The sequence below is a fragment of the Zootoca vivipara genome, chromosome 5 (genome assembly GCF_963506605.1).
Source record: "Zootoca vivipara chromosome 5, rZooViv1.1, whole genome shotgun sequence".
In the NCBI taxonomy this organism is placed as follows: Eukaryota; Metazoa; Chordata; class Lepidosauria; order Squamata; family Lacertidae; genus Zootoca; species Zootoca vivipara.
In genome coordinates, this window is record NC_083280.1 from 55,378,312 (window position 1) to 55,392,412 (window position 14,101).

Here is a 14,101-nt window from a genome sequence, read left to right on the forward strand (position 1 = left end):
TCTTTCTCAATAGGCATTAAGTATGAAATATACATACAGTAGTGGGAAATTGATTAAGAATTGTGTGTGGGGGGGGGGAGTTCTTAGGTGTGGTTGCTAGTGCATATTTGAAAGTTTGAAAGCATTGGTGATATATGTTCCAAAGGTAACTGAGTCATTATTTCAAAACAAAGAAGAAATTGAACAGACTTTTGAATAAAGATTTTGGAAAATTGAATGGAGTCTAAATAGTCATTCATCATAGGTCTGCATGCTTGAAACATATTTTGTAACCACATAGGGAAATAAGATACACAGCCTTGGTGGACTAGGCAACATTTAATTTAACACAACAGATCTGCTGAAGGGAACCAAAGTGCAGGATACTATCTTCACATAGCAAACAGAGTGAACCAACTCTGACAAGAATAAGAGGCATCATTTCACCATAAGCCCCATAACTGAGAGGGGGTGTTACAGGTTGGCCTCAATGGTACTTCTTATTCTGTCAGTGGGTCTCACAGCTCGGAAGGCAAGGCTCAGAAAAGTACCTGTACCTAAGGGTGCTCACCAAACCTTAACTACTTGATAGCTAATTAATTAACCTATTTAACACCAAAGTGATTCACAACCAACCAACCAACCAGACAAGCAACTCTCACCCATGAGATGAAGTAAAACCAAGAGGAAAGAGAAATACATTAAAAGCATCCTGCCCACAAATAAAAATATATTAGTAATTTAATAGGGGCAAGGATATTGGAGGCCTCCAGCTTCAACCTAAATGGGCCAATTATTTGCTTATTAATAACAGAAGGAGAGAGTTAATGCAATCAAGTTGGGGGAGGGAGGGAGGAAGAGTTTAAATTAAGCTGGATTTCATTTCAGATTTCTCTGTACAAAATTCCATTTTGGCTTACATGCACAAAATGTTGTGTTTTCTAGCATGTGGTGGCTATCTCTCCCTTCCAAATGGATCTATCTCTGGACCATATTATCCTGGAAATGGTGCCATTGTACAGTGTATCTGGGAAATTCAAGTGAGCCCTGGTTATCAAATAGTTCTCCAGTTGTCTTATATTAGGTAAGTGTAAGGAACTGAATGTTTTTTTCCATTTCCTATGGGAAATCTGCACATGATGTTAATTCATGGTTTTGTCATTACCCGAAGACTTTAATATGTTATGGGTGGCTGTTTTTTGCTGTGGAAAAGATAGATGTGCTGAGGTGTTTGCCTGAATTTGTAAGCACCAAACTTTTTAGGGAGGTTGGAATGTTTATGCAAGCCCTGCCCTTAACCTGGCAGTCTGCTCTGCTCCTTCCCTCTCAGCCTCCCACCTTCTCTGTGTTGCACAGGGAGGCTCTGCATAGAATTTCAACTTGCATTCACTTGAACACAAGCAGAACTCTCTGCATGAGGGACCCTGATCCTACCCAACAAATTTAGCATGTGATAGCTATCAGATTAAAATGTTCGAATCCTGCTAACTGATCATGTGGTTCTACCCTACACTAGATGAAATCCCATACAAATTAAAAACCTTTTAAAAGAAAATACGCCGTGAACACATTTTTATTACAAACTCTACAAGCGGTAGATATTGGCCCTTTCCTGAAAACAAAAGGGTCCACTTTTTAATGCATTCTTGGGAAATATGAAGGACAGGCCCTTTCACCGAGGCATTGAAAGATGAGTAAAAAAAACAAGTCTTTTGTGAATCTTCTCTTTAAAGCAAATTATGCTGTTCCATCCAGAGGAGATATCATTCAATAGCAAAGCGGTTAAATTGTATGCATATACTGTACAGTATATTTGAATTCTGGGCATTTCCAGGAGCAAGGCTGGGAAAGACCTATAATTGGGTCACTGGAAAGCCATTGCCAGTTGGAGCAGACTGTAGTGGACATAATGGGCCTGAGGTCTGACACTGCAAGGCACCCTGATATGTACACAGGCATGCCACTCTTTTAGGCTGAACTAATCTGGGATACATCTGAGAGCCATTGTGGTGTAGTGGTTAAGAGCGGTAGACTCTTAATCTGGGGAACCGGGTTCGCGTCTCCGCTCCTCCACATGCAGCTGCTGGGTGACCTTGGGCTAGTCACACTTCTCTGAAGTCTCTCAGCCCCACCCACCTCACAGGGTGTCTGTTGTGGGGGAGGAAGGGAAAGGAGATTGTTAGCCACTTTGAGACTCCTTCGGGTAGTGATAAAGCGGGATATCAAATCCAAACTCCTCCTCCTCCTCCTCCTCCTCCTCCTCCTCCTCCTCCTCCTCCTCCTCCTCCTCTTCTTCTTCTCAACCACCTAACTTATCACTCAGCTGACATTTCCTGAACCATCACCATGGTATCATAGCTGTAGGTTGGGGTTCTCACAGGCAGAACCAACCATAATATTACTTTAATATGTTCGGAATTCAGGTCAGCTCCACTGAATCCACGTATTTACCTTTATTTTTGGCATATATGTCACCAAAGAGAGAATCGAAGGGTGCTTTCAAGAGAATGTTCAATGTGGCATCTTTGCTCCTCATATGACATGTAATTTGCAGTATCCAAACAATGTCATTGTCATCAAAATACCAGCCCATATCTGCCCCCTCCTGGATTTATTATTTCCAGGGGAACCCTGATAAGTAAAGAACAACAACACTATTGTCAGTGTATCATTTGTGATAGTGACCCATTATGAAATTGAACCCCCATATATAAGCAACCTATGTAACTTTTCTTTACTTAATGGGAAAACCTGATGTATGAAATGATGGCATAATTTTATACACAAAGAGTGACTTGCTGACCTACCTTTATACAGCCTGAACTGCAAGAAAGAATATATTAAGATCTTCGATGGGTACGCGTATGCCTCCACTCTGCTTGGAAGAATTTGCTCTGGCATCTATCTCAACTATACCTACACATCAACTTACAACACAATGACTATTGTGCTGTACAGAGATTCATATTACTCAGGAAATGGGTTTTATGCTTCTTATGCTTCTATTCCACTAAGTAAGAGTTATCTATTTATCTAGTTCTGGAACATTTCTAGTATGTATTGTGTTAGATTAATGTTGTTCTGGTTTGAGGATGCAATGTAAGCTGAAAATTGTAAGCAGAGATGGGGAACTTGTGGTTCTCCAGATGGTCTTAGACTCCAACTCCCATCAATCCCTGCCAGCATAGGCAAAGATCAGGGATGGTATGAGTTGTGATCTAGCAACATTGGGAGGGCCACAGGCTCCCCACCCTTTGTCTAGGATCATACCAACATACAAACCCATAGGCTGGCCGGATTATAGCACAGTTTCTGTGACCTATTGAGAGATGAATATGATATTTACTTTGCTTAACTTTCCTGTTTGTATGAATGATATCAGTTTGCAGTTGAATAGATCAAAGGTATTTCCCCCGAGAGGGACCAAAGTAAGATCTGAATGTACAATTTTCTGCCATGTTAAAAATTCTAGTCCTTTGACATGTACACTTTGAATAATAAGGCACTGCTTCACTTTAGCAACAACTGAAGCAGCATCTCCCCACCTGACACCTTCTTTGTTAATGTTGTAGGAGAGTATTTTATTCCACCAGGCTTTTTGTATGTTTTAAGCATCCTGATTTACTTGCATTTCACTTTAAATGCTCTACCTTTAATTGTATTGAGATTTTTTTGTTGTATAAATAATGCACACACAGACACACACACAAACAAACACTGGTGACTTTTGTTAATGAAGAATATCTGCCATATGTTACTAGGTTATTGAATATATTGCTGCTAGGATCTTATCATCAGTGTAATAGTACTTTTATTGTACTATTTGTTTACCTAAATAGGAATAGAAACAACTACTGCACCACCTCTCAATGAATCAACCACTGGTAAGACCTTGTTCTTTTTCTTTTATGTCATTTCATTTTAAATGCTCTCCCTTTAATTGTATTGAGATTTTTTTTTTGTATAAATAATGCTCGCACGCACACAGACCCACACACAAACAAACACTGGTGACTTTTGTTAATGAAGAATATCTGCCATATGTTACTAGGTTATTGAATATATTGCTGCTAGGATCTTATCATCAGTGTAATAGTACTTTTATTGTACTATTTGTTTACCTAAATAGGAATAGAAACAACTACTGCACCACCTCTCAATGAATCAACCACTGGTAAGACCTTGTTCTTTTTCTTTTATGTCATTTCATTTTAAATGCTCTCCCTTTAATTGTATTGAGATTTTTTTTTTTTGTATAAATAATGCTCGCACGCACACAGACCCACACACAAACAAACACTGGTGACTTTTGTTAATGAAGAATATCTGCCATATGTTACTAGGTTATTGAATATATTGCTGCTAGGATCTTATCATCAGTGTAATAGTACTTTTATTGTACTATTTGTTTACCTAAATAGGAATAGAAACAACTACTGCACCACCTCTCAATGAATCAACCACTGGTAAGACCTTGTTCTTTTTCTTTTATGTCATTTCATTTTAAATGCTCTCCCTTTAATTGTATTCTTGTATGATTAATGCACGCGCACACACACACACACTGGTGACTTCGGTCAATGAAAAATATCTGCAATATATTACTCGGTTACTGGATAGATAACTGCTCGGATATTGATATCTCCAGTGCAATATCTGTATTATTTATATTGATTCCTTTTTCCCCCTTTCCTTCTGTGTCATTTGTTAGGTAATAAGGAAAATGGTTAAACATGACACTCAAAGAAACTAGATGCTTCTTTTCACAGTCATGTGATTTAAGCATCTTTGAGCTTGAAGAGAATTGCATGCTCAAGATCCAGGGAGACTGTTCTTCACCACATATATATCTGAAACTACTTGGTTTCTGTTATTTTCTCTCCATTGTAGAAAATAAGCAGTAGATTTTACTCTTCAGGGAATGATATTAGATTACACAGTAGAGGCATTCTGAAGAGAACATCTTTCATATACTTAAATCCCAACAAACCGGTGTACAAGCAACAGTGTTTGTACAGGGTTGTATAATGGTCTTTGTTATGGTGGAAGGGTGTAGCAGGTAAAGGCACAGAACTCAATGCTGTGCCTACAGTTTCCCAAATTTTTACCATTTAAATGCTAACTAGACACAGATTTGATCTCCCTTTTGTTTCGTTTTTCATTTGCACAGCTCTTCCTACAAGTTTAGCACCAGTTCCTTCGAGAAGTAAGTTCCTATTTCTCCCTAAAAGATGCATGTGAGAATTGCAGATTTTGCTGATTTGGGTTGCCTAGCTGAAAAGTCTCTGTGTTCAAAGGAAATATTAAAACTGAGTATTCCCTCCCAGATACTTCAAATTTCTTGAAAATGTGGTTAAGCTGTTGCATGGCAGCTTCATTATGAGCTCAAACAAGCCCCCACTTGCTTGACATATCGTTCACCCAGGTTGCCCCTACTCATAAGTAACATGTGTTGACATCACACTATTTAATATGGTTTCTATGTGCCCTCATTCAGCGCTTTCATGTTCTGGAGAATACATGCTTGCACACATCAGCAGGGACTATCTTGGGTTGCTGGGCTACAATGCAAGCGAAGTATCCCTGAATACTTCAGACCCCTTCTGCTCACCTGAGATTACTCAAGAATATGTGGTCTTCAAGATACCATATAGTGGGTGTGGCACAGTAAGAAAGGTAAGACAATGAGTTCTTAAAAATATTGTCAGTATCCAATGCACTTGTTCTGTTTGTGCAAGAATTTCTGCATGTGCTATGGCACTTCTCCTCTATCCTCTCCCTGCACATCTCACACCCTCCTCAAATCTATTTCAGGGTTGTTGGAAACCCAAGATGAGATCTAAGGGGTTGTGGGCAGAGGAGGAAAAAAAGTTCTGCTGCACAAGCTTAAATCATTGAAGTGATGGAACTAGTTACTCAGTACCACATTGAGTACTGCACATTATCTGTTTTCTGGTTCTTATCTTTGTAACATTACCCTGCTGTTTTAAAGTTTGGAAAAGTATTTCACCCACCTTTTGGCTATAACATCTGAATGATCTGGCTTAGAGAGAGCCTTGGGAAAGCCATCCTGCCTCTTCTCCACTCTGCCATGGAGCTAGTCCTCTTCTTCTTTCAACTATATTTCTAGGAGATGTCAGTGTTGCCCTTCATTGACTTTGACACCATTGAACAATAAGTTTAATTCAGCTGTGAAACTACCAATTTCAGAACTTGGGTTGAAGAGCGAGTATCAGCATTTAAAGCAGACCGTATTGTGGGTAATTCCTGACATTTCCGTATTGTGGGTAATTTCTGACAATACGCCACACCATTTAAAGTATTGTGGGTAATTCCTGACATGCAGGAGTGGGGAATTGGCTCCAGAAAGAGTAAGTGGTATAAGGAGGGGGGGGACATGTTCCTCAGATTGTCCTCCACTTTTAGAAAGCCAGTAAATTGGAGGTAGCATTATGATCACCCTTTGAATGCTTTGCATTATGCTCAGCTTTTTTACTTCTGAGGACAAAACTCGTCATGTTAATACACACAAACAAACAAATAAACTCAGTTATTCTTAAAGAAACCCATAGCATTTCAAAGGTAAATGTCATAAAAGTCAGATATTCATTGGTATATTAATTTGAATTAAATGATGTAGCAATCTTTCTGCACATTTCTGTGTTTCTCTTCTCAACTACTGAATTCATCTTATTATACTTTTATCTTTCTTAACTTTTTCAATGAGAATACAATAAAATTCCAGATTATATAAGGTGGTTTTTTAATGGTAATAAGTCTAAAATATCAGCACATTCTAAAGTGATTAAGTATACTGGGTGTGTTTTATATGACAGGTCCTGATTTACACATATTATTGACATATATCTTTCTCCCCTGATCCTTTAGCAGTCAAATAATGACACCATCACCTATACCAACATAATCAAGACATCAGCCTCTGGTTATATCATTACAAGAAGGAAAAACTTTCAATTTCATATTATGTGTGAAATGAACGCAAAGAGTGTTGTAGAGACGATGTTTATTGCCCAAAATTCCATTGACATTACTGAAAGAAAACATGGCAACTACAGTGTGGCACTTTCGTTCTATGAATCATCATCTTTCGACGTTTCAGTTCGCAGTTTCCCATATGTAGTGCCCCTCGACCAGGTTCTCTATCTTCAAGCTACTCTCAACAGTTCTGATCCAAACTTAGTACTATTTCTAGACACATGTGTAACATCTCCATACCCTGGTGACTTCACAACTCTGACCTATGACTTAATCAAGCATGGGTGAGTATATTTTCGATAGACATGTTTAGATATCCACTTAGAAGAAGGGCTTTCCTTTTGGCTTATATGACAGCAGAGTTAATACTAAGCATGCAATGCTATTCAGACTCATCTGGAATAAACCATACTGAGCTCAACTGGATTTCTGAGTAGGCACATGTAGGATTGTACTTAAATGTTTCTTTGTGGTATGAACAAGTGGAGTTGCTTTACTCTCAAACTGACTTTTTGATTCTGACATCATATTTTTTAAGAAAACCTATAAAGAGTTGCAGAGCCTACTTGCTATTACTTGTTCCTGAATATAATAATAAATATGGTTGTTTGCTGCTAACTCATTGTGTCATCAGTCAAAGAGTCTTAGACAAAAGCAGGGCAGGCAAATGATTGTTATTGCAATGGCCAGCCTGCATGGAGGACCTCTCCCCAGTTGCTTCCCAGTAACTGGTATTCGGAAGCATACTGTCTTCAACAATGGAGGCAAAGCAGCATAGCTGCCAAGTTTTCCCTTTTCTCGTGAGGAAGCCTATTCAGCATAATGGAATTTCCCTTTAAAAAAGGGAGAACTTGGCAGCTATGCAAAGCAGAACCATCATCCCTAGTACCTTGATAGTTTAATCCTCCACTAACATCTTATGGGAGTGAATCCCAAAGTTTAAGAATGCCCTGTGCTGTGTGAAGTACTTTCCTTTGTCTGCTCTGAATTTTCTAACTTGAAGCTTCTAACTTCTGGTAACTTCTGGTATTTTGAGTGACTGCTTTCACATACGCTGAGTCTATCTTCCATTTTATTCTCTGAAATCCACCATCCACTTATTGATATTTCTTCTCATCCTTCTCCAGCATGGTCTTTAGTCTTTAGTCACCATATATAACATACTTCAGAACTCCATAAAGGATTCATCTAAAGTAATTATGTAAACAAACTTGGTTCTTTTATTTTCAGATGTGTGCGAGACCCAACCTTCTTAAATCTCAGATTTAACTCAAGCAACAACAACGTTCGTTTCAAGTTCAACTCTTTTAAGTTTCTTTATGAACACAATCAAATTTATTTGCAATGCAAACTAGTAGTGTGCAAGGCATATGATTACTCATCCCGATGCTACCAGGGATGTTTAACTAGAAGGAAGAGGGAAACAGATAATCTTCAGGATAAAGTGGATGTGGTCGTGGGACCAGTCAAACTGCGGAAAGAAACCAATGAAGACAAAAGACAGGGTAACTTTTATTTTTGATTCTTTCTTTTTTTGGCTACTTTTTTCCTGATGATTGCAGACCAGGATTGAACTAAATGCATGAACACGTTTGCTGTGTTGAATAACGACCATTTTATTGAACATTAAACCAATTAGGTGTGGGAATGAACAAATCAGGAAACCACGTAGGTATAAGACAAACCAATCCCTTGCTGAGTCAAGGGTTAACCATTCTGTTTACTCCTTACCCCGGCCACATCCTGATGGTGAGTTGGGAGGCCTTCATTCACCACCACCCCTTTGGGCCACCAAACTCCAGGTGGATGAGGCTAGTTGACTTCAGAAAAAGTCCCTCTCCTATCTCCAAGCCCTACAGACCTGAGCTGCAGGCCTCAGAAACAAACAGTCACCCCTAAATGAAGCCTAAAGGGATCGCCAAGCCAGCCTATCAAGTTCCCCCTGTGGTACCTATGTGCCAAAGTCCAGATTAAGATTACCTTATTTAAGAAAGAAAAAAACACTCAAATGGCCAGATTAACCTATAACGCAAACAGAACAGTTAAGAGCCCGATGAACTTGTCAGCCAGAATAGCCTAATATTAAGGCACTTCACCTAAACAGTCTCCTATCCCACTTTACAGTATGGCATAGGCAAAAACTCCAGCTGCAAAACAAGGCAGGTGGGCCAAAAATCCTACTTGGCCCTGAAGCAACCACACCAATCATACTGTGATTGGTTGGGAGAGAGGGTGGGTGTCAGATAAAACAGAGGGGGAGGGGAGGGGAGGTGGGCTTTTTTAAAAGGTTCTGTCATCCCCCCTCCCCAAGTGCTGTCATGCTATGGTACAGCTTGAGACTCATATGCAAACTTCTCCCACCAAAGCAATCTGGGCGGTGGAATAATGATTTTCAAAATATTTTCCAAAGTAGTTTGAAATAATAATTACTCAAGAACAAAGTGTTGTTGAAATATTCTACTACTTTGTTGAAATAAGATGAAAACCAATATTTATTCCTAACTTGCCTGGCAAAAGCATAGTAACATCACACAATGAAATCTCATTCTGCGTTGCTTCCACTCTTCGGGTAACTTTTGGGAGTAATGGGCAACTTTTTGGGAGTCACATGCCACTGATGTGTGGAAATATAATGTAAAGGTGGGCAGAATGAAGAATTTGACTCTTATGTTTGGAACATAGGATGCTGCCTTAGACAAAGCCAGGCAATTGGTCAATCTAACTCAGAGTTCTTTAGATGGACTCACAGTGACTCTCCACGGTTTCAGACAGAGGTCTCTCCAGCCCTACCTGAAGATGCCAGGAATTTGACCTGGGCCTTCTGCCTTCAAAGCAGTTGTTGCCATTCAAAGATGAACTTGCCCTCTAACAAAACTAAAATACCCTATATACTTGAGTATAAGCCGACCCGAATATAAGCCGAGGCACCTAATTTTACCTCAAAAAAACTGGGGAAACTTATTGACTCGAGTATAAGCCGAGGGTGGGAAATGCAGTGGTAAATTTCAAAAATAAAAATAAATACCATCCTATGCCTTTCCCAGCTGTCGGTGGCGGGGTGGGGGAGAAGCGGCAAGGAAGCATCCCTTCCTTGCCGCTTATCCCTCCCCGTCGCCTCGCACAGAGCAGACATAGGACGGGGGTTCGGAGAGTTGCATTCTACGAACCCCCGGTCCTGTGCCTTTCTACGCCGTTGCCCGCCTCACTTGAGTATAAGTCGAGGGTGGCTTTTTCAGCACATTTTTTTTGCTGAAAAAGTAGGCTTATACTCGAGTATATACAGGTATATACATTTAGATAATGGTATAAAGTGTTTTCCTTGTATTGCTGTAACTTGCCCAGGGATCTTATAGTGAAGAACAGGTAAGAAATCTGATACATACATCAATTATCTGAAAAATTGTTCCAAACTGTGTGTTTTTTTATTTTATTTACAGAACTGGCTAAGAGTGTGAATCTAGAAAAGAAAGAAGCTCTCAGCCCACTTACTGTTACTACTGTACTTTTGGCAGCCATGGTCTTTGTTCTGTCCGGCTTACTTATAAGCAGCAAACTGAGAAGGAAAAACTATCACCAAATCTACTGATACCAATGCACCAGCAAGAGATTCATTCAGCACTTCCTACACAAAAACAAAACCCGCATCTTTAGCATGTATTTCTGGAATTTAAATCCATAGACAGGAACATCTATAGTTGGACACATTTACTGGTAGATTGAAACACAATCCAGTTCAATCAAAGTACCAGGATCAAATATTTATTTTGATCAAAATCATTGCCTATATCCAGCTAATTTGACTTAATGGCATTGTGGAATTGTTCTCATTATCCTTTTAAACATCCCCCCTTACCTTCTATGGATATAGTTAAGTCCCATTGTACTTCCAAAAACCATTCTACATACAGTCGTACCTCGGGTTACGACCACCTCGGTTTGCGAACAGTTCAGGTTACGAACTGCGCAAACCCGGAAGTGTTTTCACCGCGCACGTGTGCGCAGAAGCGGCACGTGCGGTCTGCGCATGCGCAAAATGGCGCTTTGCGCAGCGTTCGGGTTACGAACTGTGATCCGGAACGGATCGCGTTCGTAACCCGAGGTATTACTGTATAAATATTATACCTGCCAACTTCATATGTCAGAGATGCATCATGACTATATTTCAAAAGAGGATTTGTTGCGACTCTTCAGTTAATATTTAGGAGCTGAAAGGCAAAGTGCTGAAGTTTATTGGAATAATTGGAAACAGACATAGGAAATGTGCTTCATAATACATAGCTGAACATGTTCCAGCTATGTTGATTTTGAAATGATAAGTTTGATACTCTCTTTTGACTAGTGTAGAATCTCTGTCACAAGTGTAAACAAGCAGTTTGGCTTATGGCCTGATTCACCAGCCAGTTCGGTCAGAGAATTTCATGTTCAGTTCCATTTATCTTTGTAGGGTTACAATTAGTTTAAATCCTAGGATGTTTTTGTTAATTACTTAAGCAAAGGATCTCACAATTCAACATTTCTCTGTCACTATTCCATTATGCTATTTCTGCTTCTTTTGAAAACTCCTGCTTTGCCCCATTGTGCTTTGGGAGAAATTTCAGATGACGATGTTACCCTTTCACGTGGCAATTCATTCTGTCAAATTGATGCAAATAACAAATCCATCATTTGTATGAAGCATAAAACAGATTCAGGGTTTGTTGTTGCATTTTGCTAACTGAAGGTAAAGAGGCATTCAGAGTCCACATGGTGACTGACAGAATAATAAGAGGAGAATTATAATCTCAAGCAACTCCCAAGGAAAAAATGGTCCATAAAACTGAACAGATAGTTATAGGGTTTTATGATGTATTCAGGAATGGAAAAATCTGTTTCATCAATGTAATGCCAAATTATATGAAGTTGCATTTTTCTGCCAACTACTTTGCAATAAAATTACTACATCTTTGCAAGTTACCTGTGTTCACTGGTCTATATTGTCTCATTAGCAACTTTGAATGGTCAAAGGAAATACAAAGTTGGCACAAGGTGCCTGGGGATGTGGGAGAAATATCATTTGGTTCACTTTTAAAGGCAAGCTCACTAATTTACATTTTCTGAAATGACACTGACATTCTTCCAAATGTGCATTTCTCTGAATTTTGCAATGCAGTTCTCTGGCTAAATAATGTGCATACAGCACACATATTCTAGCATGAAGTGTGCATACAAATGCATGTACTATTGAAAATTTAAAAAATGTGATGTATTAGGGGAAAATCCATTGGAGAAACTGGGTGTCAGGCAAAATTTCATCCACCAGTCTATAGATTTGGAACAATTTGCACTTAAATGCTGGTGAATTTTCAGGAGGGCATTCTTTTAAAAAATTGCAACCTGATGTAGAAATGTGGAGGACTGAATTTAAGACTGGAAAAATGAGAAACTGACACTGACAGACCTACCCATCTCTACCGTATATAGCTGCCTGTTCTCTGTGCATTGTTCTCCTCTGCCTTATGCTACATGTTCTGTATTCAGCTCCAAAGCATAGTATGGAATATGTTTCCTTTCTAAGGATTTTCACATATTTTCTCTCTCCATGATTAGTTAGATCCAGAAATGAATTCCCAACAGACCACTTTATTTCCAAAGCTGAACCTGCAGCCTGTTTTCTTTTTCCTCTAATTGGTTAAGCAACAAAGACATAATAGAGGAGGAAAAACCCTTACGAAGCTAACAAACATAGACACTAAGGAGGCCATGTGAAATGGAAGATAGCTAGTGAGTGGTAGGTCATAGAGGGACAAGAATGCAAAAACTGAAGACATTAAGTGCCCTGGCACAAAGGAGGAGTTCGAGAGTCAAGTACTGCAAACAAGATTTAGAAGTATATCCAAATAAAGTCATATTTTACAGGAATAAGGAGCCTCGAATGTTGCTTGTTCATGTGTGTAACAAAGGCCCACCAGATGGCAGCAAAGTCCTCTATCTTAGCATCCCTTCTCAGTACTTCTCAGTACCTTTAGGTGGCGAGTAAACTTTTCTGAAACAGCTGTGTATAAGGCTTTTCTATACCAACTTCCAGCGTAATGTATGTGACTTCCTTCCAGCCTTGAAGGATGGCCAATCTAGCAGCAACCAAGAGGAATCTAATAAGGTTCCCATAGATATGAAGACAAGGCAGAGATTAGGATCTGGATCTAGAGCATGGCCAATAACAACTCCGATTTCTGCCAAAAATCACATTCCATCAGCACATTGAGTGTGCAACAAGGGGAGGGAATACTCTTTATAAGGTGTATATGAATATTAGATGGGCTTATGAGGCTAAGCCCTTAGCATACCTTGGTGGTTCAGACCATGTGTCCCTGTTTTTGACACCAGCATACACGCCCCTTAGGAAACAAGTCGAGATACAAACACGAACGGTTACAGTGTGGCCTGAGGGAGCTTCTCATCAGCTGCAGGACTGTTTCCAGCAGACCGATTGGAATATGTTCGACCATCAAGATCTGGAAACTTATACATCAATGGTCCTGGATTATATTAGATTTTGCACAGCAAACGTCACCAGGGAAAAGCATGTTTGGTTGTATCCGAACAGGAAACCCTGGATGACGGAGGAGGTTAGGAGGCTGTTGAAGGCCAGGAACTCTGCTTCTAGAACTGGAGATTGGATATTGTATGGGATAGACAGAGCGAATTTGAAGAGGGGTATCAGGAAGGCAAAAGCGGCGTATAGAGGAAAAAAAATTGAGGGTCACCTGAGAAATCATGATACCAGACAAATGTGGCAGGGAGTTCAACATCTGACTGGTTACAAACCTAGCAGTCCATCAGCTGTAGAGAGTACTGCTTCTCTGGTGGAGGAGCTGAATATCTTCTTTGCTCGATTTGAGACGACACAAGTAGTGGCTCCAATAGAGATGCCAGAGATATTGTTGTCACTCCCCATTGTGAATGTAGCTAGAGTGGAAGAGGGAGAAGTGAGGCGAGTACTAAAGGAGGTAAATGCAAGGAAAGCCATGGGCCCTGATGGTGTAACTGGGAGGGTGCTGAGAGATGCTCAGACCAGCTGGCAGGAATCTTTACAAAGATTTTTAATCAGTCTCTAGCCCAAGCCACTGTTCCATCCTGTCTGAAATCC

General features: G+C 39.8%; 1 protein-coding gene across 4 annotated transcripts in view; it reads left to right on the top strand.

The window, feature by feature from the left end:
- The window catches only part of LOC118096496 (deleted in malignant brain tumors 1 protein-like), a 36,069-nt gene extending 24,145 nt beyond the window's left edge, over nt 1-11,924 (top strand). Inside the window, exons 18-27 of one of the 4 annotated variants that reach the window (XM_060274805.1) lie at nt 925-1,063; nt 2,797-2,993; nt 3,819-3,863; nt 4,109-4,153; nt 4,401-4,445; nt 5,150-5,185; nt 5,477-5,655; nt 6,868-7,259; nt 8,206-8,480; nt 10,413-11,924. In XM_060274805.1, the coding sequence (XP_060130788.1) occupies nt 925-1,063; nt 2,797-2,993; nt 3,819-3,863; nt 4,109-4,153; nt 4,401-4,445; nt 5,150-5,185; nt 5,477-5,655; nt 6,868-7,259; nt 8,206-8,480; nt 10,413-10,561 (1,502 nt within the window). In that variant the 3' untranslated portion in view covers nt 10,562-11,924. The remainder of the gene's footprint in view (nt 1-924; nt 1,064-2,796; nt 2,994-3,818; nt 3,864-4,108; nt 4,154-4,400; nt 4,446-5,149; nt 5,186-5,476; nt 5,656-6,867; nt 7,260-8,205; nt 8,481-10,412) is intronic. The other 3 variants (XM_060274806.1, XM_060274807.1, XM_035138406.2) reach the window with 3 other exon arrangements.
- Nucleotides 11,925-14,101: the final 2,177 nt, after the last annotated feature.